Source organism: Ovis aries, chromosome 1 (assembly GCF_016772045.2).
Source record: "Ovis aries strain OAR_USU_Benz2616 breed Rambouillet chromosome 1, ARS-UI_Ramb_v3.0, whole genome shotgun sequence".
Classification (NCBI taxonomy): Eukaryota; Metazoa; Chordata; class Mammalia; order Artiodactyla; family Bovidae; genus Ovis; species Ovis aries.
Genome location: NC_056054.1, coordinates 62708104 through 62733808, shown reverse-complemented (window position 1 = coordinate 62733808; position 25705 = coordinate 62708104). Strand labels below are relative to the sequence as shown.

Here is a 25705-nt window from a genome sequence, read left to right as displayed (position 1 = left end):
ATGAAAAGAACATCTTTTTGGGTGTTAGTTCTATAAGGTCTTATAGGTCTTCATAGAACCGTTCAACTTCAGCTTTTTCAGCATTACTGGTCGGAACATAGACTTGGATTACTGTGATATTGAATGTTTTGCCTTAGAAACAAACAGATCATTCTGTTGTTTTTGAGATTGCATCCAAGTACTGCATTTCAGACTCTTGTTGACTATGATGGCTACTCCATTTCTTCTAAGGGATTCTTGCCCACAGTAGTAGATATAATGGTCATCTAAGTTAAATTCACCCATTCCAGTCCATTTTAGTTTGCTGATTCCTAAAATGTCAACGTTCACTCTTGCCATCTCCTATTTGACCATTTCCAATTTGCCTTTTTTCATGGACTTAACATTCCAGGTTCCTATGCAATATTGCTCTTTACAGCTTTGGACTTTACTTCCATCACCAGTCATATCCACAGCTGGGTATTGTGTTTGCTTTTGCTCTGTCTCTTCATTCTTTCTGGGGTTATTTTTCCACTCTTCTCCAGTAGCATATTGGGCACCTACCGACCTGGGGAGTTCATCTTTCAGTGTCATACCTTTTTGCCTTTTCATACTGTTCATTGGGTTCTCAAGGCAAGAATACTGAAGTGGTTTGCCATTCCCTTCTCCAGTGGACCACGTTTTGTCAGAACCCTCTGCCATGACCCATCCATCGTTGGTGCCCTGCGAGGCATGGCTCATAGTTTCATTGAGCTAGTCAAGGCTGTGGTCCATGTGATCAGTTTGGTTAATTTTCTGTGATTGTGGTTTTCATGCTGTCTGCCTTCTGATGGATGGGGATAAGAGGCTTATGGAAGCTTCCTGAAGGGAGAGACTGACTGAGGGGGAAACTGGGTCTTCTGATGGGTGGGGCTGTGTTCAGTAAATCTTTAATCCAATTTTCTGTTGATAGGCTGTGTTCCCTCCCTGTTGCTTGACCTGAGGCTGAACTATGGTGGAGAGGTCCCATGCATGCACAGCTGCACTCAGTGCCTCTGACCCTGTCGTGGGCCACCTCTGACCCGCACCTCCACTGGAGACTCCTGGACACTCATAGGCATATCTGGGTCAGTCTTTTGTGGGGTCACTGCTCCTTTCTCCTGGGTCCTGGTGTACACAGGGTGCTTGTGCCCTCCCTGGTGGCTCAGGGCAAAGCTGCAATGCAGGAGACCTGGGTTCAATCCTTGGGTCAGGAAGATCCCCTGGAGAAGGAAATGGCAACCCACTCCAGTACTCTTGCCTGGAAAATCCCATGGATAGAGAAGCCTGGTAGACTACAGTCCATGGGATCGTAAAGAGTTGGACATGACTGAGCAACTTCACTTTCACTTCCAGGAGTTTGTTTCCCCAGTTCTGTGTAAGTTCTGGAAGTTCTATGGTGGGGTTAATGGCGACCTCCTCCAAGAGAGCTTATGCCATACCCAGGTCTGCTGCACCCAGAGCCCCTGCCCCTGCAGTAGGCCACTGCTGACCCGTACTTTAAGAGTAGACACTCAGACACAGTTCTGGCTCAGTTTCTGTGGGTTGGGCATGTGTTTTGTGCCCTTCCCTGGTCTGAACAGCTCAGGTGACCAGGTGCTTGGCGAGCGCACTGTCTCAGGTGGGCTGTACGTCTTAATCACCTTCCGGGTCCTGTCTGCGCAGTAAAAGCATGTGTGTCATGTGTCTCCGCTGGAGAGCTGATCTCAGGCTGTGACCCTCCTGGCAGATGTCAGCCATCCAGGATCTCAGGAAGAAATGGTTAGCAGCTGGGAGCCTGCTCACAGTTTGGTGGAAGATGCCCTCTCCAGGGCTAAGATGCCCTCTCTGCAGCTAGGAGCCCCTTGCCTTCAGGCTCTGGCTGTGTCAAGGCTGCCTCTTTGCCTCTGGGCGGGGAGGGGCTGGTACATGCTAGCTCTTCTTTGGTATTTGCTCAGTCCTTTGTGCTGTGATCAGGCCAGGCTGCATGTTAGGTTGTTAGGTCAGAGCCTGTCTGGGAAAGTTCTCTTTTCCACAGTTGCGGTTAGGCGTGTATTCTCTGGGCTTTTTTTTTCCCCCTCTAGGTTATGTTGCCTTCTGAGATTCCAGAACTCCCCACAGACCCGCCTGTGAGAGGGTTTCTTATTGTGTGGAAACTTCTCCTTCACGACTCCCCAGAACAGGTCTCCATCCCTAACTCTTTTGCCTCTCTTCTTGTCTTTTATATTTTGTCCTACCTCCTTTGGGAGAGAATGGGCTGCCTTTCTGCGTGCCTGGTGTCCTCCACCAGTGTTCAGAAGTTGTTTTGTGAAAGTTGCTCAGCATTCAAATGATCTTTTGATGAAGGTCCAGGTGGAATTAATTGAGATATAATTGACATATAGCTCTGTGTAAGGTGTACAGCCTAATGATTTGATTTACTAACATCATGAAGTGATTATCATAATAAATTTAGTAAACATCCCTCATCTCATAGAGAAAAAATTAAAGAAATAGGAAAGGTTTTCTTGTGATGAGAATGCTTAGGATTTACTCTCTGAGCAACTTTCATTGATTATATTTATCATGTTGTTTTTTTATCTTCTTAGTGCTTATCTCTCTTATAACTGGAAGTTTGTACTTTTTGACTACCCTTCTCCAGTTCCCTTTCCTTCTCCCTTCTCTTCAGTAACCAGAAATCTGATCTCATTTTCTGTGAATGAGTAAATTTATTTTTGAAGTCTAAGTGACCTACAACATCATGTTAGTAAAATCTAAAACTTGAAATAAAAATATGGAAATATTTTCATAATTTTGAAGAGAGAAGCATCCCATCCAAAGACATTAAGGGAAAATAACTAAATTTACATAGCTTAAAAAAAAAATTGTATAGCCTGAAAAGACCATAATAAAATCAAGACCCCCCCTCTCCAAAAAAATCTTTGACATATATGACAGAATGTTTATGCATTGATAGGAAAAAACACTAGTAACTAAGAAAGAGGACAAAGGGTAAGAATAGATAGTCATAGAAAGATGTGCATGTATGTGTGTGTGTGTGTACACACAGAGTACGTATCTGACAAGCATATATTGATAAAATCTAATACAGTGAACGTGTGAGCTACCCAGACCATTTTCTTCTTTCACTGTTCTTGAGAGTAAAAACTTAGGAGTCATTTTAGAAGGCAGTATTTCTAAAAATGTTATGCATGCCTCTTCAGGGAATTTAGCCTACACATGTATTAGTACAGTTCACAGAGATATGTACATATTTATCTAGTGCAGTACTGTTTTTAATAACTCAAAACCTGGAAACAACTTTGAGTGTCCCTCGGTACTGGACTGAGCTAAGTTAATAATAATGATGCCTTCATACAGTGGAATTCTATGCAACCATTAAATTAGATATAGAAGTATTGTCATGCCATGACATCCATGATAAATATCCAGTGAAAAAATAATATTGGAGTTTAGTTGTCTGAAAGATAAGAAGCTAACTTTTACTACTGTTGTGAAATTTACATGCAGTGAAATACACAAATCTTAAGTGTATATTTGTTGAGTTTTGACAAATGCATATATACCTGTATAACCCAGTCCCTGTAAATAGGTAAAACACTATCATCACCCAAAAGATTTTTCCTAGTTATCTCATTTCCTCCCTAGACAACCTATTCTAATTTTTCCCCTGAAGATGAATTTTGCCTGTTTTAAAATTTCATATGTATGAATCCTATAGCTCCACCCTTGCTTTTGAACAATAGTTTACCTGAATATGAAGTTTCTCAGGGTCACATTTTAGTACTTCAGTTTAATTATTTGTTACACTGTCTTCTCACTTCTTTTGCCACTATTGAGAACATTGTTGTTTTATATAGTCTTTCTATGTCGATTGCTTTTAAGTTCTTCATTTTTGTCTTTGGATGATTTATCTTCCTTCGGTGGTGGTATGCTTTCTGGGTAATTCTGGAAAATTCTAATATGTTACCTTAACTTTTTGCTTCTTTGTTCATCTTTGCTACATTCTGGGCAATTAATTCAGCTGTATCAGCCAAGTCACTTTTCCCTCCTTGTTGTGTCTAATTAATCTGACCTTTAGCCCATGCACTGGATGGGTTTTTTGTTTCAGTTACATTTTTCATGTCTAGGAGTTATGTTCCTTTTTCAAATGTATCTGGTCTTTTAAGAAGAATGTGTTCCCTTCTCAGGTTTTAACCTCCCTTTTTATTAAATAATTTAATACATCTGTTATCTGCATAAATAATTCTGTCTGAATTTCTTGGAAATTTGCTACAGCTATCTGCTGTTTCTGCTGATTCTTCATTATGATGGCTTATTTCCTTGTTTTTTTCTAAAATGTAATTGTGAAGTCAAGTTCATGTAGAAGGTGGTATGCGATTGCTTATGCCAGATACCCCAATGCACCAGTCCAGGACCCTCTTTGATTTCTTAGTTTGAATTTTATCAGACTATACTATGGTAATGATTTGAACTCCAACCCCATTTGAGGATTTCATAGTTATTCATTCTCAATTGAAACCTTTCCCCCAACCCCTGATCCTCAGGCTTAAACTGAGATGAACTTGTTTCTTCATCTCCCTTTGCTGGTAGGCACAATTTTTCTGGTTCACCTTTTCATTAGTTTTATGCAGTGGTCTCAATTTAAGGTCTTCGCCTTATGTGATACCATTATCTTGTCTCATGTTACCCAGTGGCTGTTGAAACATAAGCCTTTTAATTACTAAGCCTCTTGGTTACTCAGAGGCAGAGGCCTCCAGAGCAGTGTAGTTTCCTCATTCCATTATGGTTTTTAGTTCCTGCTTCCTTTTGGCTCCTGAAGATTTTTCTTACTTTTTGATGAGCTCAATATGTTTGCTGTATTTGTCCAGGATTTCTTATTGCGTGCTTTGAGAGGATTTTCAGATGATCTTCTTTACCATTTTGCACTAATGGCTTGAAATAAGTAGTGGCCCTGAACGAAGGGAACTTCAGTTGTTGAAGAGAGATGGATCAGGAAGGCATGATAATGACTTGTTCACTGAACAGTGCTACTCTTAGAAATGTATCTGGCACATATAATCATATGTGTGGAAAATTAAATATGTACAAAGATATTCAGTGCAGTGTTTTGATAGTAAGAGAGTAGTATGAATCTAAATACCCATCAATAGTGGACTACTTAAGTGAATTATGGTGTGCCTTTATAATGGGAAAAAAATTCAGCAACTCTAAATGTATGAATATGGAGTGGTTGCCAGAAATACTAAGTGAATAAAGGCAGATACAGAACTACATTCATGATATACTACCATTTTCTGCCACTGTGTGAAAAGTAAAGGTTAATATAATATCTCTTCTTATGTTATAAGCTATTAATAGTAGTTATCTTAAGGGAGGGGAACTATGTAGAGGACAGGAGTGGGAATTATGTGCCCTTTTGTACCTTTTTTGAATTTTAGACTGTGCATGTTATATTTATTTTAAGAATAAATGAATTTTTTAAATGATAATTTTTTAAAAATTGATAAATGTGGTAGGACCATTATACATTTTGAGTTGTAGTTATAGTCTTCAGAAAGTATTCTGATACTCAGATAAAATTCCATGTTTTTATCCATGGCTTCATCTTTTCAGTTGTATTTTAGTTTTTTATTTTTTCTTTTAAAGGAAGCCATGGGTAGCAAACCTAGAGATTATCTTGATTGTGTTTGAATAACATCTCATTTGGTTGCCTAAGTTCCTTATTTTATTTTCCTGGGCTATTAGGGTCTGAGCTGAGGATTCAGCAGTGAGGAGCAATATATTTTGAGTTATCATTTGGAAAAAAAGAATTGGACTGAGGACTCCTCCCCAGTAATATATTTACCTTATCTCCAGGCATATGCTCTCTTGTGTGGTCTAACCTCTTATTCCCTAGGAGTGGACCCAGCTTTTGACCTTCCTCTTCTGGCAGTTTATCTCCGCATGACCCTGACCCTCAGTTCTAAGCATCCCAGTCTATCTTCATTCCTTTACCACTGTCAACTTAGAACTGAGTTGCTATCTTACTTTGGCTCAGAGTTCTTAGGCTCTCTGTCTATGGGTCTGTCTTAAACTTAGAGTGTTTAGATAGTAGAAGTGTGTCCATTGTTAAACAGCAGTATGAATTGATATTTGAGCTCCAGTCCTGTTTTAGAAGCTAGCCACTAGATGTCTCTCTTGTAAAGAAATAACCTTTTACAGAGTCTTAAAATTACTTTTTGTAAAAACGTCTAAATGTGTATAATTAAGTCACTTTGCTGTATAGCAACGATTGGCAAAACATTCTAAATCAACTACGCTTCAGTAAAATTATTTTTCATTACTTTTTGAATAAAATTATAACATTCAAATTTTATTGCAGTGATATACCTATCCATCACTGTATTAACATCAGTAGCACTTTTTTCCTTCAACAATTATATGGCAATACATTTCTTAAAGGATAGGTTTTTGGTTTTGTTTTTGTGGGTTTGAGCTTTTTGTTTCGTTTTGGGCATGGTGTTTTATAAGTAGTATAGGTTTTTACCTTGCTGCAAACTGACTTAAGAAAAGAACAAAAGAAAATGAAATAATGGATTTAGCAGTTATGGTCTAATGAGAGAGAGAGATGGATTAGATGATGAGAGAGGTGGGTTAGAGAATATGACGTAGTAGGTTTTCAGTGCAAACTTGTTAACTAATTGAACATGGTTAGCTCTGTGGTGCTTTCCCATAACTGATAAGAGTTTGATGGAAGAATTTCAAAGCAACAATAAGGACTTACTGCCTCTATTCTTTCACACTGTTTTTCTAATGGTTCTTCGGTTAATCAGGTATTTCCTTACTGGGGCCATGTAGACAGTGGTAAGGAAGTTTTTACTCCACAGCATCAGAGAGGGTGTACCTTTCCACGGCAACAGGCAGCATTCACGCAAGTGGAAACCAAACATTGTTGATGATGTTATGGTCCCCGTATTGGTTCAGTTAGGAAAGTCTGTCCTCAGTCATCGAGTCTGCTTGGTCATCTCAGGAATGAGTACCTTTCCACTTCCTTCACTGTAGCATCTATCATCTGTAGCATCCAGCAGCTATCATCTTCTCCCAGGCAGGCCCATGTTGCCTCACCTGGGCTTATGGGGGAACCTCTAAGGAACTCTCCGTACCTTCAGTGTCTCCTTACTTCAGTCACTCTTATACATTGATGCCAATCCATCTTCTAAAAGCGTGTGTTTATGGTCACCTGCTCAGAATCCTTTACTGCTTCTGTGCCCACAGGAGTCATTAGCTCCAAGATACCTGTACTAGTCACAGGCAGAATTGCCAGTAGGTGAAATTTGTCACCTCACCAGCTTTGGACTGTCTGAAGGTCTCAAGTGTTTTATTCTTTTCTGTGACCTAAAATTACCTTCCTTTATCCCTCCCTACCCACCCCCCATTTGAAATTGCTACTTTTCAGCAGTTGGAAATATCTCTTCCAAATATTTCTTACTTGAAGCAGTATGCTCCTGTTCCTCTAAGGATTGGGATCCATACTAAACAGTAGATTTTCAGATATGTCCCCACCTGATTTCCTAGTGTGTTCAACTAAAGGTACCCAGAGTGGTTATATTATTAATCCTCGAATGCCTTCCCCTTTCCTGTTCCCTAGACATCTGTGAAGTACACATGGTAGCTCATCCTCTCCATTATGTCTCCTTTGCCAGGGTTCCTATGGTACATATTTTCTCCAAAGTTAATGTAAAACAGATGCCTGCATTTAGTGCTGGTGTTCCGTTTTTGGTATGCATGTATCTGTTCTCCTTTCTGTATTCTAGAGTTTCTTGGTAAGGGCTCTGTTGACATTTTGAACAGGACAGTTTCTGTTGTGTGGCACTTTCGTGTGCATTACAGGAAGGTTGGCATTTCTGGTCCCTGCCCACTAAATACCTAAAGTGCTCCCCAGTCTTGGAACAATCAAAACTGCCTAGCCGCTTCCAAATGAGGTTGGTGCCACTCCCGGTGGAGAACTGCCTTATTAAGTGTTCGAATATATATTAGTTATTTGAAGCAAAATGTACTTTTTTTCATTTTGATCTTTACCTACTATATCCGTTTTCTTAATATACTGTCTAGCACATACTCCACAAATAGGTTAACCTGTTTCCTATTATTATCAAGTATTACCAGTAGTGAAACTGGTTTTTAAAAGAGCAAAATATAACTGGAACTTCTCAAAGTATTTCATAATGATGTGAGGCATAAAATTACGGTTTTCATTCTCCCCAGTTCCAGTAACCCTTTGCATTCACTCTTCCAAAAACATTTACTATGGTACCAATCCTAACAAAATAGATGGGTTATTTTTATGAAGATAGTTATGTTTATTTTTGAGGCTTTAAATTTAAAAGACAAAAATTTAAATTTCAAAAGATAAAATGCCTGTGAGTGAAGGATTATGTGCATTTATTTATTATTGAAGGGTTTCACATTTTTGTAGGTTTTCTTTTCTGCTTAGATTTTATAATCCACAGTGGAATAAAATTCCTTTTTCCTGATATTCCATTGGGTGTTATTTTCTGTTTCCAAATTTTATAGCAGTTGACAATATATTGATTAATCTATCTTCATTATGGCTTAGAAATGCAAGAAGGAACCTAGAAAGAAAAATGTAATCTCTTGTATGAAACAAGATGCTTTATTTGCATGAAATAAAATATTCAGTTCAAACTAATTTGAGCTATAAATGTGGTGTATTATTATATAGGCTTTCATAACTGAATGTCCACAGGTAGGATAGACTTCAGGTACAGTGACTCAATTGTATCATGAAAGACCCAGTTTATTTATTGATGATTCTTCATTGTATTTTCTGTGATGTCTGCCAAATCCTTCCAATGGTTTAGGTAACATATTTAGGAGTGCTTGTTTCCCAGTGTAACTGAACAGGAAACCTGAAATTCACTGTGATTGGACCACCTAGGTCATCTGTCCAATCCTGAGACCTTGTGTTCAGGAGAATATAAAATGTGACTTTCTTAAGCCAAACAGTAAGTGTGTGTTCCTAGAGATGGGGATGGGATCTATTCATCAAAATCTGATTATGGATTAGGAAGGAGAATGGAGGTAAAGGATTGCCAAGGAAACAGAATGTCCAAGATAACTCTTAAAAGTGATTTTAAAATATGGAGGCAAGTGTTTAAAATAAAATTGAGATCCATTTGAGTTATTAGTACAGAAAAATACATGGTTTGTTATTGAACTTTGATTTCTGGAAAGTTCATAATAGTATGCTAGATTGCAGCCTAAACTCTTAAGAATTAAAGTGCTGCCTGTGTTCAAACCCCAGCTCTGCCACTTTCCAGCAGAATAATAATGTTGGAAGAGTGCCTGACTTGTCTTTACCTTAGTGTGCTCTCCTATAAATGAAATAGTAGCCTTTATCCCATAGAATTGCAAGAATTTAATTAATTGATACATATAAAACACTTAGAACAATGCCTGGCATTCAGGAGGCACTTAATAAACTAGTCAGCCCTCTGCATCTGCCAGTTCTGCATCTACAGATTTAATCAATCACAGATTAAAAATATTTGCGGAAAATCTTGGAAGGTTCCAAAAAAGCAAAACTTGAATATGCTGTATACCAGCAACTGTTTACATAGCATTTATACTGTGTTAGATATTATAAGCAGTCTAGAGATGATTTTAAAGTATTTGGGAGGATGTGTGTAGGTTATATGCTGATAGACATTTTATGTAAAGGACTTGAGCATCTTCAATTTTGGTATCTGTGCAGCAGGGTGCAGGGGAGGACTGAACCAATTCCCCCAGGATACCAAAGGATGACTATTGTTATTGCTGTTGCTACTAGCTAGTGCTTTCTGGTATAAGGCTTCACTGGTAGTTTGCATAACCTGTAGACTTTTCTGAGTTAATGAATGGTATGAGTTGGATGCCTGGATCAGGAAGATCCCCTGGAAGAGGGCATGGCAACCCACTCCAGTATTCTTGCCTGAGACTTCCATGGACAGAGAAGCCTGGCGGGCTACAGTCCATAGGGCCATGAAGAGTCAGACACGACTGAAGTGACTGAGCACGCACGTACACATGGTCGTCTGAAGACCAGACTTGTAGAAAATTTAGCTTTCACTTACCTCAAGACGTCACCTGTATTTATGAATCATAAGTAAAAATTTCAGGCATATTTAAACTGCACTGTATCAGCAAGCTTCTCCACAATAGTAGGAAATACTTCCCTTAATAACTGCAAACAAGGGTTGAAGAGTTAATGGCCTGAATATACCGTAGAAACAGTTATTAGGAGAGTTAAATAGCAGGATGATAGACTTCCTTCTAAGCCTTCATTTTGCTCTTCTTTAAAAACCTTTGTTGGTAGTGCGTTAATCAGAATAAAATCCGTATTGTTTGACAGAACGTTCAGAGCCCTTTGCACTCTGGTATTAGCCCACATATCCAGTTTCATAAACACTGAATTCCATGAAAGTAGATTTTGGTTATAAACTCGTGGCACAATATTCTAAGTTGAAGACCTCCAGTATTTCTGTTCTAAGCTTCATAACGCACAGGACATTAAATTGAATGTAAAATTATAACAGTAGTAATAACAGTAACTGACGTTTTTGGTTGTGGCATTCTGAGCGCTTGACCTATATATACTCACCTAATCCTATGATATAAATATTGTTCTCCCTGTTTTACTGTGAGAACGCTGAGGCGTTGAGGAGATGTGTCTCTTTCTCAAGATCACATGAAGTAATAAATTTTGTTAAGAGTAGGATTCAAACAGAGTCCACTTAACCTCTCCCCTCTCCTGCCTCTGTGCATTACAATGTATTGGATATCTTTTCTGTGTACAGTATCAATAAAGAACAGAGTTCTTTTATGTGAGACTCTATACTCTTCTTACAGTGATTTGGAAGGAAAAACATTGCGTTGGTGGTTCATTCACTGCCCTTTTAAAAAGAGGCTGCTTTGGGCTCATCCCCTCTGTCTCTTTGCATCCCTAATACCCAACGAGCCCTCATAAGTGTTCTTTGAGTAAATGTTGGTTAATCAGTGATGTAATGGAATGAGAATTGGCAACTTTTTTAAGGAACAAAAGTGTTCACGTGCATTTAAACTTTGTATTAGAAATCTTAGTTCTTAGAATTCAGTCTCCATATGTTACTCTTAGTTGCAACATATTTCTTGAGGCACAAAGCTTTGAAGCTGTCAGAAGATTAAATAAGGAACCCTAGTTCTGGTTGAGTAATAATTTCTGAGATAAACAGTTTAAAATAGGACTTCTAATAATAAAATTTTTTTATTTGGAAAAACTTGAGAATTTTCCCCTGAATATTCATCACTTTTATTTATTTGTTTTTAATAGGATAATTGCTTTACAATGTTGTGATGGTTTGTGCCATATAGCAACGTGAATCAGTCATATATATATTCTCTTCCTCTGGAGCCTCCCTCCCACCCCCACCATCTCACCCATCTAGGTCCTCGCAGAGCACAGGCTGGGCTCCCTGTGTTACACAGTAGCTTCCCACTAGCAATCTGTTTTACATATGGTAGTGTATATATGTCAGTGAGTAAAATATCTTTAAGTTTAAAAAGAATGTTAAAATTATTCTTGTGTGTTCTGTGACTTCCCCATGAAAGCATCTTTGATTTTTCTGATAATAAAAAATAGCCAGTCATTATGTCAACAGTTTATTTAATACAGACACACAAAGAAAGAATGAAGTCCTTTCATAATGTTAAGAAATAACCGTAGTTAAAATTTGGGGCGTATCCTTCATACTTCTAAATACAAAGTCATGAAGTCAGAAGAGTAGTTGAGTATATAAATACAGTACTTCCCCAGCCCCAAATTTGTGTTTCATCCACATATTACTGTCTTGGAACTGTGGGAGAGAATGAACCTCAACAGTTTCTAGTAAGCAGGAGTTGTTGAATAAATGCCCTATGTTAACTCACTAAAATCAAGTGTAAAATAATAATTATTTTTGTCATTTAATACTTGTTCACATAGGTGTTTCTCAGTCTTTCCTCATTATCACCTCCCAAGGAACCTTTTTAAACATTTTCCCTCAAATTGCTGCCTGCCTGCCCACCCTGATGTTTTGATACCACGTATTTATCTGTTTATGTACTGGAGCCCTCCAAAGAGCCACAAACAAACCATTATACTAATTTTTTTTTTACCCTGTTAAGAACCAGTTTTCAGCCTTTTGGGAGTGATGCTTCCCACATTGAGAATGTATGGTGTGTGTGTGTGTGTGTGTGTGTGTGTGTGTGTGAGAGAGAGAGAGAGAGAGAGTGAAAGTGTGTGTGTGTGTGAGAGAGAGAAAGTGTGTGTGTATGTGTGTGTGTATTTGGGAGAGGAGGAGAAAAGGCTTTGCTGTGCATGAATGATTACTTCAGTTTCATGGCACTCAGAGAATGAGCCAGTGTTTTTACTACCTTGTCAGGTTGTCCAGAAGGGAACATTAGATTTAATTATTGCCACCATTACTTCACTGGTCTATTATCGAACTACAAATGTCGTGCTTTAGGGTGCCTAAGTTGCTGAGAATATTCTGGGTATAGTAATTCCATCCTTGAGAATGTTGATACATATGGCAAGGACACAATGACATCTTTATAATTGAAGGCATTTTGTTGAATTGAGGGAATAGAAGTCCTAATGCATTAAGAACAATAATAAATATTTAAACCTCTATCCCAGTGGCTGTCAAAAATCATGATTTTGCCTCCCAGAGGACATTTGCAGTGTTTGGGAACATTTTTAGTTGTCACAACTGAGGGAGTGGGTGTTGCTAGTGGCACCTCACGGTGAGAGGCCTGGTGCTAAACATCTTGCAGTGCACAGGTTGATGTATCCCCACCGTGAACCATAATAGAATTATCTGGTCCAAATTGTCAGCACTGCTGAGGTTGAGAAACCCAGCTTTATCCTAAGGATGCTATATCTTGAAATCTATATTTAGAAAATAACCCAAAATTCAGAAACAATTGTATGTATGCCTGGAGATGCTCGCTGAACCATTATTAATTTTAATCTTTTTTTTTCTTTTTACAAAATAGTCTTTCAGAAAACTTACAAACAAAAGAGACGGGGACTCAGTTCCCCCAAAAAATAATGTTGTTGGGATTTTGATGTATGTATTCTTTTAAGTAGGACTTTTATCACTCTACGGGCTTCCCTGGTGGCTCAGCAGTAAAGAATCTGCCTGCAATGCAGGAGATGTGGGTTTGATCCCTAGGTCAGGAAGATCCCCTGGAGAAGGAAATGGCAGTCCCCTCTAGTATTCTTGTCTGGAAAAAACCCATGGACAGAGGAACCTGGTGGGCTGTAGTCCATGGGGTCACAAAGGGTCGGGCACGACTGAGTGACTCCTTTCATTTTGATGTATGTATTCTTTTAAGTAGGACTTTTATCACTATATGGGTTTCCCTGGTGGCTCAGCAGTAAAGAATCTGCCTGCAATGCAGGAGATGCGGGTTTGATCCCTAGGTCAGGAAGATCCCCTGGAGAAAGAAATGGCAGTCCCCTCCAATATTCTTGTCTGGAAAAAACCCTTGGACAGAGGAACCTGGTGGTGGGCTGCAGTCCATGGGGTAACAAAGAGTCGGGCGCAACTGAGTGACTCCTTTCACTTTCACATAGTGATATGCTGCTATTCAGTTACTCTGTTGTGTCTGACTCTTTGCGACCCCATGGAGTGTAGCCCACCAGCCTCCTCTGTCTGTGGAATTCTCCAGGCAAGAATACTGGAGTGGGTAGCCATTCCCTTCTCCAAGGGATCTTCCTGACCCAGGGATCAAACCCTGTCTCTTGCATTGCAGGCAGATTGTTTACTGTCTGAGCCACCAGGGAAGCCCATATCACTCTATATATGTATGAAAAATGAAAAACAAAGTTAATTCTTTCAGACTTAGAGATTTCATTGCCTTAGTCAGGACTGCATCAATTTCAGGAACACTAAAGAACCACTTCAGAGGTAATTAATTAACTCATTCACTTCAGGAATTTTTTATACAGTACTCTTGAACCTCTTTGTCCACTCTCTGCATTACTGTTCACAAATACCCCTGATACCATCATAGAGTAAAAACATAGAGGCAGTTTTTCAGTGAAGTTAACTTTAAGTTCTATGTACCGGAAAAAGTAGATGGTAGCCCCTTCCCTGAGGCCATTCTTCTATTTTTTCTTTACTGTGATGTAAGGACAAGAACAAGTGGTAAAAAATGGGAAGCAGTCATAAATGTCTAGAGAGTCGATAAATAGATTTTGGCATTCTTCATGCAACGGAATGCTGTGTAATGGTTAAAATGAATGAACTGATTTACATGTATCATCATAAGTCTTCAAAGCATAACATAAATAGCATGACATGAGGTATTTAGTGTATGATAACATTGAAATAGGTGTTGCTATCACACAAAATAGTCCTTATAGATATGTTTATATATGTATTAAAAATGTAAAACCATAAATAACAAAAATAGATACCCAACCTCAGAATAGTAATTACTTCTCTTAAGGAGAAGGGAATTGGATCAAGGAAAAGTGAAGAGACTCATCAACCACATTTATAATCTTACATTTCTTAGAAGAAAGTATCTCAAGCATATAAATATGGCAACATGCAAGTTGGTTGACTATGTGTATGTTGAATGTTTTTATTCTCTTTTTGTTTTTAAGCTAAATACACTTTTCAGATTTGTTCATGTTTGAACTCAGGCCAAATATAAATGGATAATAGACATAATTTAGCAATATATAATAAAATGGTAATGAATGATTTCCATATAGCACAACTAGTTAACTACAACTAATAAAATTATTTCCAAGGACTTTTCTGTCTTTGTTTTTGGAATGTTAAGTATTTTCTGAGGGTATCTGGAATCCAAGGAATGTTAAGAAAGGAAAATAGTTATTGAAATTACTCAAGCAATGATTGCCGTGATTATGATTTACAATTCCAAAACATGAGAAGCTGGTAATCTTTCCTCTTCCCTCTGTAAGTTAAATATATTTAGAAGGAAACCATATTGTGCATTGAGATTAAAAAATTGCTTTACTTCATACTAAGAAATGTGGTGTCTCTTGGCCTCTTGATACTATACTTACCTATTTCACAAATAGCAAATACTGCAAAGTGTTTCATTTTAGAAGAATTCTTTATTTAAAATCAGTAACTGTTGTGTTTGTGTTCAGGTTTTTTTTTGTTTGTTTTCTTTAAGTTTTCTCCTCTGAGATTTTAGATATCCAACCTTTAAATCAGTAAGGGGTGCTTTACAACTGAAATGTATAAAAAAAAAATTTAACATGATTGCTTCTTGCATAAGTGGCACTATCAAGCATCATCAATATGTTTTTCTCTACCTAGTGCCCAAAACTATCTTATTACTGAAGAAAGCATCCATAAGCAAATCTGTGATAACTTACATCAATAGAAGGATTTTTACTTAATTTTATGTTAGTCTTCACACAAAAAATTGACCAAATCATATAAATGTTTGGTGGGAGGTATTCTACCAGATAGTATTAAAAATTATTTTAGATTTTAGGACCATGCTGCTAAGGGATAGATTTATAGGAGATGTTGACCATTGCTTGTACGTACAGCTAGCAATAAACTTGCCAGTGGGTTGTTAGAAATTTATTTGCTAAGAAAGGAAAACATGTATAAAATGATCATGTAGTGAAGACATTTAAATTTCTGTAATGGATTGAATATTTTGAGCATTAAATTTTTAAAAAAAGGAATGGTCTCCAAATTTTGATGTATAGATAGAGCATATGGCCATTTTTCTAAAATCACACATTTAGTGAATTGTTACAGTTGATTCTGTGTCAAGCCAAAGTTTAGACTAACAGCGAACCAACTAACTCAGAGTGCTTTCTGCTTAGCAACCAAGTTGTTGTCTCCTGTTTTGCTACTGAATGCACGTACTCATGGCTCAGAATTGTATCTGCAGCCAGCTGGTCTCAACTGGACAATACTTCATTCACCTAATTTCCAGACTAGTCAGGCAGAGACATCAGCTTTTTATTTTTAGTCATGAGGAAATTTATTTGTAAACTTCAAGTAGTAGCTCACTGATCTCAGAAGCCCTTGAACTATGAGAAACTGCCTTTTAATTCAAGAATGCAAAGTCCTTGGAATTTCTGTTCTGCTTAATATTTTTTCCTCTTAAAACCTCTTGCAAGTATATTGTTTAAAAAACATAGCCTCTAACATTCTAGAAAAGAAAAAATAGCTTTTAGTAGAAAAAAATTTTAAACTCTAATACTTCTAGAATTATTATCTGAAAACAAAAATTTAGAAAGTTAGTTGTGTGTTCATATTTCTGTTGTCTGCCTTTATCCCCCACATGATTGTTTTCTCTCTTAGAAAACGACAGTTTTGTTGGCATGTAAAGCTTCAATTTCCTCAGAGTCAAGCTGTGTATGTAGAAAAAAGGTATAGTATCACCACTGTCTATTCAGAATTTACTTGTTTTCATTACGTTTCCGTATTTAAAATAAACTGTTAAATGTGATGTCAGTAGTAGAATGGATAACTAAGTATGGTATATTCATACAATGAAATGCTACACACCACTGAAAAAGAATCAACTACAATTACACATATCAACGTAGATGAACCTCAAAAGTAATGTTGAGTGAGAAAATCAAGTTAAGGACGAATATAAAGTATGATTTTTGTATGTAAATATGGAAAAAAATAAAAGTATACTCTTTAGGAATACCTATAGTAATGGTAAAACTCTGAGGGAGGTGATTAGCACAGAAATCACAATAGTGTTTACTTCAACATGGGGACAGATGTTAAGGAGAGCAGCATAGGAAGAATCAGGAGGGCTGAATCAGGAGCAAACATCTTCAGGCAGGTGGTTATACAGGAAATGAAAATAATCCCGAATTCTACTGTGATAAAATTACTGCTGTTAACATCACAATGTGTCCTCAGAAAATACATTATTTTGGACATGAATAATACATATACTCATAATTGGAATTAATTCACATAACGGTTGTTTATCCTACTTTTTTCATATTATGAACGTTTTCAGATACCATTTAAAAATTTGAATGGTGGTATGCTATTTGATTCCTTGGGTTAAGAAAATTTTAAAGTTGCCTTTTAAATAATATCTTTAGCATATATTCATACTATGCATAAATGTCCTCTCTTTGTAATTGCCATATCAATTTTAGGGAAGAACTTTATTATTTAAGGTTGCATAACTGACTAACAACAGGGAAAGGACTTATATTTTGCAGGTAGGGATATGTAGCACAGTAGTGTATATGAATATGTATGAGCTTTTTTCCTAAGTAGTTTTTGCTTAAAAGGATGTTATATTTTTCAAGACTAGAATAAAAGGCCTATGTTCAGTTTTTTCTCTAAAGCCACAATATTTAATAATTCTAAATTAATACCTTTAGTTGAAAATTATAAATAATAAATATTGTTTTTGTTTCTGTTGGGAAGAGTACCAGATGATAAAACTATTAATGAAATCCTAAGACCTTACATTGATCCTGAAAAGTCTGATCCTGTAATTCGTCAAAGGTATGTTTCAAAAATCTTGTAACTTTCTGACATTATTCTACATAATGAGGTGTGTATTATGTGCATATTTAAATAAAGCCATGTTTTTATTAGAATGTGATATTTTCACAGTTTACTTTCTGTCCCATTTCCTTGGGGTGCACTCAAGGCTTTGTCAGTCAGAGGTGATGTTTTGGATGGGAATTTTAGTTATAGTAAAAATAACAGTACTTAACACTTTGTATTAATTCATTTAATCCTCACAATAGCCCTTTAAAGTAGATTATTGCCATTATATCCATTTTACAGGTGGAGAAACTGAGCCTTAAAGTGGTTAAGTGACCTCATAGAGCTAATAATTAGGGAAACTAGGATTCAAATTCAGGCGGTCTGGATTCAGAGTCTGTACTCTTACCCCTTAAACTAAACTGCCTTTCAAAGTTGAGCTCAAAACTCTGAAAATTAGAGTTTCCAGGTAGTTAAAGACAGGAAATCCTGTTTCAGCCAAGTCTTCATAAAACTAATATAGTTCTGCCTCCTGTCCAGAAATACATGGACAAAAATGGTTAACGTAGCATAGTGGAAAGATTCAGTTATGAATATCTGCTTTAGAATAGCTAATTTTGTCCCTTATTAGCTATGTGATCAGGAGCTAACTTACTTACCTAAATTTCTGGGCCTTAATTTTTTCCATCAATAAAATGAGAATGATGATGTTTACTAGATGGGGTTGTTATGAAGCTTTTAAAAAATTATGTATATAAGGTTCCTGGTACAGAACGTTGCCTGCTTCATCAATCCATTAAAGAAGGGACAGAGAGCCTACTGATATTAAAACTCTCAAATCACAAGGTTTGTTACAGCCTGGCTTTCTTCATGTTCTGTGTAGAGCTCTTTCCACTGTGATATATTCTATGGTCAGTTTATCACATGAATTTTTTTATTCCTAAAGCAAAACCTGGAACACTGGAACTCTGTTGTATAGAATAGGCTTCCTCGGTGCCTCAGTAGTAAAGAATCTGCTTTACTACTGCTTTTAAAGAGAGTCCCTGCAGTGTGTCCTATGTTACACATAGTCGTCAGCACTGAAAGAAGGAAACTGTTAGTACGGGAATGTGTTTCTGAGCAGGAGTTTCTTTTCACCAGGTGATACCTGCTTAAGATAGTAATGCTTGGTTGTTTTAAATTTTAAATTGGGTGAATTCTAAAGCATCTGATTCAGTTCTAGTTAAATCTCTTCTTTTACTTTTCATAAAAAATGTTGACTCAAACCCGATCTATGTCACATCCACACAGTGTTTTTGGGACGGCTGCCATGTTTCTTTTCTTTTTACTGTAGTTGTCGTTTAGTCATTCAGCTCATGTCTGACTCTCTGCGATCCCATGGACTGTAGCCCCCCAGACTTGTGCTTGTGGGATTTCCCAGGCAAGAATACTGAAGTGGGTTGCCATTTCCTTCTCCAGGGGATCTTCCCAACCCAGGGATCAAACCCGCATCTCCTGCTTACCAGGCAGATTCTTTACCACTGAGCCACCAGGGAAACCTTTCCTCTTACTACGAATAATCTAATTGTTATCACTGGTCATATATTTAACAGTGAGGCAAAATACCTGTCATCAAATTAGATACTTTAAAAAAATAATAAATAGATTAGCAAGATTAATCTGTGCAGAGAGAAGATGGGTAATTTTTTTTACATTTGGATTGGTGGTTAGAAAATATCTTTAACCCTTTTTCTGTGCTTGGATAGGTAAATTTAAAGTATTATACTTAGCTATTTATAGATGCTTAGTTTTCCATAGACACAGTTTTAAAATACACTAAAAAGCAGTTTTACTTCCTTTAATCTGACTGTTTTATTTCAGGTTGAAAGCCTACATTTGCTCTCAGACTGGGGTCCGCATTTTAATGAAGGTAGAAAATATGCAGCAAAATTTAGTAAGGTAAAGTTGCTTCTCTTTCCATTTCTTTAAATGTTTTCCAATTCTGTAATACAACTAAGTAGCTTGCTTAGTGGAAGTGGCTAGTTATTTTACTAATTATCTGGCTGTCAGCAAAGCCTAGGCTTTTAAAAATAACTTTCAAATTAAAATTTTTAGATAATCACACATCATAATATAGGATAAATGCAATTGAAAAATCACCCTGGTTAGAATATTTTGAAATAACATCATGTGCAACTGAAAGGTTTTCAAATTTCATTATAACTTATTTCAATAAATATTCTGTACAGGTGTCTGTGCTTGCATCCTCAGTCATGTCCAGCTATTTAACAACTCCATGAACTATAGCCCATCAGGTTCCTCTGTTCTTGGAATTTCCTAGGCAAGAATACTGGAGTAGGTTGCCATTTCCTACTCTAAAGGATCTTCCTGACCTAGAGATCAAACCCAAGTCTCTTGCATCTCCTGCACTGAAGCAGATTCTTTACTACTGAGGCACCGAGGAAGCCTATTCTATACAACAGAGTTCCAGTGTTCCAGGTTTTGCTTTAGGAATAAAAAAATTCATGTGATAAACTGACCATAGACTATATCACAGTGGAAAGAGCTCTACACAGAACGTGAAGAAAGCCAGGCTGTAACAAACCTTGTGATTTGAGAGTTTCAATATCAGTAGGCTCTCTGTCCCTTCTTTAATGGATTGATGAAGCAGGCAACGTTGACAGATCTTTGAGAGTCCCTGCAGTGTGTCCTTAATAAGTGCCAGTTATGTGTGCATTATACTAAATTGCAGAACACTGATCTCTTAAGATCTGTGATGCTTTCCCCCTTTTGTTTCATTAACAAAACTACTAGATTCACTTCAGTCTAAATATGATTGGTCTCATATGCTTGTATAGCTTAGAGATTTAAGCATCCAAGCTGTGAAAACAAAGCGGGGTTTGAATCCTGGCTCAGTCTGTTTCTAATTACATTAACTTGAGTAAATTACATAGCCTAACTGCCTTAGTTTCCTCATCTCTAAACTGGGGGTAATTATAATCAGGTTGTCATGAGAGACTGAGATAACGATTAGCACATGGTAAGTGCATGCTTTTTATTATTACTATTGCTACTATTGCTGTTATTACTACTATTACAACAGATAAATGTATTCTTACAAAACACCTTCCAAAATTCAAGGAAACCAAAATGCCTTTAATTCCTTACCTATTATAAAAGGTAAGGTAAATGTAAGATACTGCATAGTTCAAAGTTTATAATATAGGATAGACTGCTTAGGCCTAGACAAGTAAGTGTTCGTTTTTGACTTGGAAATACATACTGTAAATCTGTGAAGAGAGAATGGGAATGGTGATCTCAGCTTGTCCTAGAGGACAGAGTTTTCTCGGAGAGTGACAGAAATACCTGGAACACGACACAACCCAGAGGGGAGCAGTTGGTAAAACCTTTACAGGAAGTTGCATAGAAAGAAATCCAAACATAGCAAGACAGGAAGATACAAGTGAAATTGGTAGATTATATTTTAACAAAGGACCAAAGAGGACAAACCTTCACCAAAAAAGGCCAAAGGACTGTACTGCAGTGAAGATCAGATGACCTAATTCTAGACACTCAACTTCTCTGGGCTCCATTCCCCTGTAAGAGCCTTTAGTTTCTTTTACGTTATGGCTTTCCTTCTTTAGAAACCTAAAAAGGACTTCTATTGAGCCTTGTATTAGCCTTGTTAATCCCCAGAGGGGAGACAATGGTACAGTAATAAAGTAAAAGATGAGTGGTATCGACTTTAAGGAATACCGAGAATACTAAACCCAAGCCAAACTGAGAAACATGAAAAGCATTCTGGCTTTCCCTTATCTGTGTAGGAAAACATGTCTTCCAGATTTCTCCATTTGAGTTGTTTACTTAAACTCAATAATATATGAAAATGCCGTCAAAAAGGGGAAGCAGTAGCTTACAACCAAGGTCTAAGAATTTTGTTTTTAAAAATTGCCATGCTGTGTAATTTGACTATAAATATATCAATAAATAAATAAATAATAAAGTGATGTTTTTCACTTTAAGGCAATAATAATGTTAGAAACTCTTAAGTGAGATACCTTTTATCCTGAAGGTGGACCTATGTTGGACTAAGGTACATCCTTATATCTTGACTGTTAAGTCAGCCTTAAGTATAGTTATCCTAATTTCTACAAAACTCCCCAGTTTTATTAGCTTCCATGCCAAGAATTGACTCATTGGAAAAGACTCTGATGCTGGGAGGGATTGGGGATAGGAGGAGAAGGGGACAACAGAGGATGAGATGGCTGGATGGCATCACCAACTCGATGGACATGAGTTTGAGTGAACTCCGGGAGTTGGTGATGGACAGGGAGGCCTGGCGTGCTGCAGTTCATGGGGTCGCAAAGAGTCAGACATGACTGAACAACTGAACTGAACTGAATCATGAATAATGATATTTGATACTATGGAGATACATTTAGAAGTATTTTTTTTATTAAAGATTTTTAAACCTGTATTCTTCAGATTATACATTCATAGATAGGCTAAGATGAGCATTTACACTTCATTGTATACTTAATTACAGTTACACCATTAAAGGAAAGTACATTCAGAGAACATCTAAGTAAGATTATTATAGGTTATAAAATGCAGACTTCTAATTTAAGATAAGGAGGGTTTTATTATTTCCTGAAAAGCGCTTAGAAGGTTGAAACATATTTTTCTTGTGGCTTTCTGATTTTAAATATATCATACGATTTATAGCACTCCAGTAACTTCAGAGTAGTCTTTTGACCAAATACTTGGTATTGGTGATTTCCACTGGTTGTGTTTTTCATTCTTGGAGGGTTTATCACAATTGTCCCATTATGTAACTGATCAGCTAGAGCAATCTTAAATTTTCCCATGCTTTAGCTTTACTTTATTCAACTTCTATGTTTAGATTGAGGTGATCATAGAATGTGTATCTCACCCTAAGGAATTTGTTGCTCTTTAGGCGTTTTCTTTCCAGAATACACAGGATTGAATTTGTATCTTCTTATAAAAGTAAGTGGGCTTCCCTTGTAGCTCGGTTGGTAAAGAATCCACCTAACCTGAGTTCCATCCCTGGGTTGGGAACATCCCCTGGAGAAGGAAAAGGCTACCCACTCCAGTATTCTAGCCTGGAGAATTTCATGGGCTGTATAGTCCATAGGGTGGCAAAGAGTCAGACGTGACTGAGCGACTTTCACTCACTCACTATAAATGTAAGTATGTCTGCTTAAGTAAATCCATTCATTCATCCAGCAGACACTTAGTGAGTACCCATTGTGGCCCAGGTGTTATAAACATTAAACTGATAGCAGCAAGGAAAACCATTCTTGACTCTGTGGAGCTCATGTTCCCAATGGAGGAGAATTCATGTAAGATACTCTCTTGCACATCATTTCTCACCATGTTTCTGTTTTCAGAGAATAAATGAGTGTTTTGAAGCAGAAAAGGCTATGACAGTAATACTAGGCACCATCAGAGGCAGTCATTATATTGCTGCTAACTTGTTGACAAAATAAGTTAGAATACTCCCAGCTTTGATGTTGTTCATTCAGTTGTAATTTTTCAAAACTATTAAATTTTAGACCTATATTTTACTATTTACTTTCCATAAAGAATCATTTATTTTCCATAAAGAAATTCAGATGCATTTTCTATTGTTTTATGTTTACTTTGTTGCTGCTTTGATGTTCATATAAGATCCTGATTTTGATAACAATGTGATTTAAGCTGTTGTGGGATGCATTCTTTTCAGATTTACTCAAAAGCCATTAATTAAGCACATTTACTATCCTTGGCCTATAAATTACAAAAATTGGGGTTTATATAAGACTGAGTAGGGTACAGTTTTGTTGTAATGAAGAAAATAGACATGAAGCAAAGTTGACTGGGGTGCCTGGTGTGGATCTGTCTTCTGAGAGATGGAGATAAGGTCTGGAGAGGGTTAAGGCACATTGAGTTTCAAGTAGAAGTGTCATCATTTTCTCAGTCATTACTTTCAAAAAGAATGGCCTTTCTGTATTAATCCCTTATTACTAAGCTCCCTATTTCTATATCCTTTGAGCATCAAAAGCTTCTCATAGATTCCTGCATCCCTGTCTTATATTTATCTCAATGAAACATCCCGTATAGTGATAAACTCCCTTTTGAAAACAGTGGCTGCCATATGCATCTTCATTTTTATATTCCTGACAGTGCTGAGTCAGTGACTTTCCCATAGTAGGAATTCAGTCTTAACTCTTTCAATAAGTAGTGTGGTGGTGGTTTAGTTCCACAGTCGTGTCTGACTCTTGTGACTCCAGGAACTGTAGCCTGCCAGACCCCTCTGTCCATGGGATTCTCCAGGCAAGAATACTGGAATGGGTTGCCATTTCCTTCTCCAGGGATCCTCCCAACCCAGGAATCGAACCTAGGTCTCCTGCATTGCGGGCAGATTCTTTACCAACTGAGCCATGAGGGAAGACCCAGTAGGTAGTATACTAATTCATTTAAATATATGTGTGCCTGCTATGTGCTAGGCGTTGATACCACTTTAAAGCGGGGTTCGGACAGCTTTTTTTGCGAGTGGCCAGACAGTACAGTTGCAGTTGTCAAGCTGCCACAGTAGCACATAAACAGCTGTAGACAGGACATAAATTACTGTCTGGGTATGACTGTAAGACCTTATTTACAAAAACAGACGATGGACAGAATTTGGCCTGCTGACTGTGTGCCAATTCCTGCGTGCTGCAATTCTCAGTTCTCTAAAATGAGAGAGAAAGATAGATTATTAAAACAACTGCCAAGTATAATGTAAAGTTTCTTTAGAAAAAGCACTTGTTCAGAGAACAGGCTTTTTGATATGTAACCTTGACCTGAAGTATCAATAGGTTAAGATTGATCAAGTCTTTATTTTTCATTTATTCAGTTAATGTTCATTGAGTCCCTTCCATATGCCAGCACAGTGCTAAGCCTTAGGAACACATAGACATCTAAAAGACTAGCCCTCAAGATGCTCACAGTTGAGGAATGGAGATAGGTATGTGATAAATGTTATAATAGATTTGTATTTAATAATATGGCATAGCAGAAAACATGGGCATCTTTGCATGTCAGTTTTTGATCGGTGCACAGACCAGTTGTCTTCACTCTACTTGCAAAAATCAGCATATAGAGCCAGGAGTTGAGACTTTAAACCCAGACCAAATTAAAATATTGTCTAAGCTTTGATTTCATGAACGTCACAAAGACATTATTACTCTTTTGTGGGGACTACCTATTGTACCTGAACAGATTCTATTAGTTGTTTCCTACTATGCTGGTTGTTGGTTGTAGCTAATAATTTTGGAACACTTTTTTTTTTTTTTTAAGCAAAAAAGCAACCAGCAAAAGAATGACCTGTTTCTCTTGGATGATTTTATTTCCATGCTGAGAGGATGTTTTTTAAATAAAAAACTAAAGTTACTTTACTTTCTTTGGATCTGTAACTTGAAATATTTAAAAATCATTTACTGTGAAGTTAAGAGGTTAAGAGGTTACTTTCTCCTATGCCCTTTTAGAGAAATCGGTTTTGCCTCCATAAAGGCCTCAAGTGAGACCCTCCTGACTTCTTTTTTATTTTCACTAACACCCACCCACCAGCAAGCAAAGACCTCCTCCCGCCCACTTCTACCGTAAAGCAGAGTGACCCCCCAGCTCAGGTTACTTGCTCAGCTTCTGACTTCCTAGACTCTGAATTCTGCCTGCAAGGCACCACCTCTCAGACTTTGTCGATTCTGAGAGCCTGGTCTCCTGCCTGTGTCACCTCCTCCAGGTCTCTCCTTGCTTTTCACCTCGCCCAGACACCTACTGGACAAGGCAATGACACCCCACTCCAGCACTCTTGCCTGGAAAATCCATGGACGGAGGAGCCTGGTAGGCTGCAGTCCATGGGGTTGCTAAGAGTCAGACACGACTGAGCGACTTCACTTTCACTTTTCACTTTCATTCATTGGATAAGGAAATGGCAACCCACTCCAGCGTTCTTGCCTGGAGAATCCCAGGGACAGGGAAGCCTGGTGGGCTGCCGTCTATGGGGTCACACAGAGTCGGAAACGACTGAAGCGACTTAGCAGCAGCAGCAGACACCTACTGGCTGATTTTGCTCACTTAGCATAAGCATCTCTACAACTGATTATTTAGCCTGTGTTTCTTTTCTCAGAACATTGCTTCTCAGATTTCGGTGTCCATCATAATTA

At 37.6% G+C, this 25705-nt stretch overlaps 1 protein-coding gene across 3 annotated transcripts in view; it reads left to right on the top strand.

Annotated features, from left to right (window-relative positions):
- The window catches only part of ZNHIT6 (zinc finger HIT-type containing 6), a 62483-nt gene that overhangs the window by 19572 nt on the left and 17206 nt on the right, over positions 1 to 25705 (top strand). For 2 of the 3 annotated variants that reach the window (XM_060400598.1, XM_004002152.6), the window contains exons 6-8: positions 16350 to 16418; positions 17454 to 17534; positions 19380 to 19457. In XM_060400598.1, the coding sequence (XP_060256581.1) occupies positions 16350 to 16418; positions 17454 to 17534; positions 19380 to 19457 (228 nt within the window). The remainder of the gene's footprint in view (positions 1 to 16349; positions 16419 to 17453; positions 17535 to 19379; positions 19458 to 25705) is intronic. The other variant, XM_012175101.5, reaches the window with a different exon arrangement.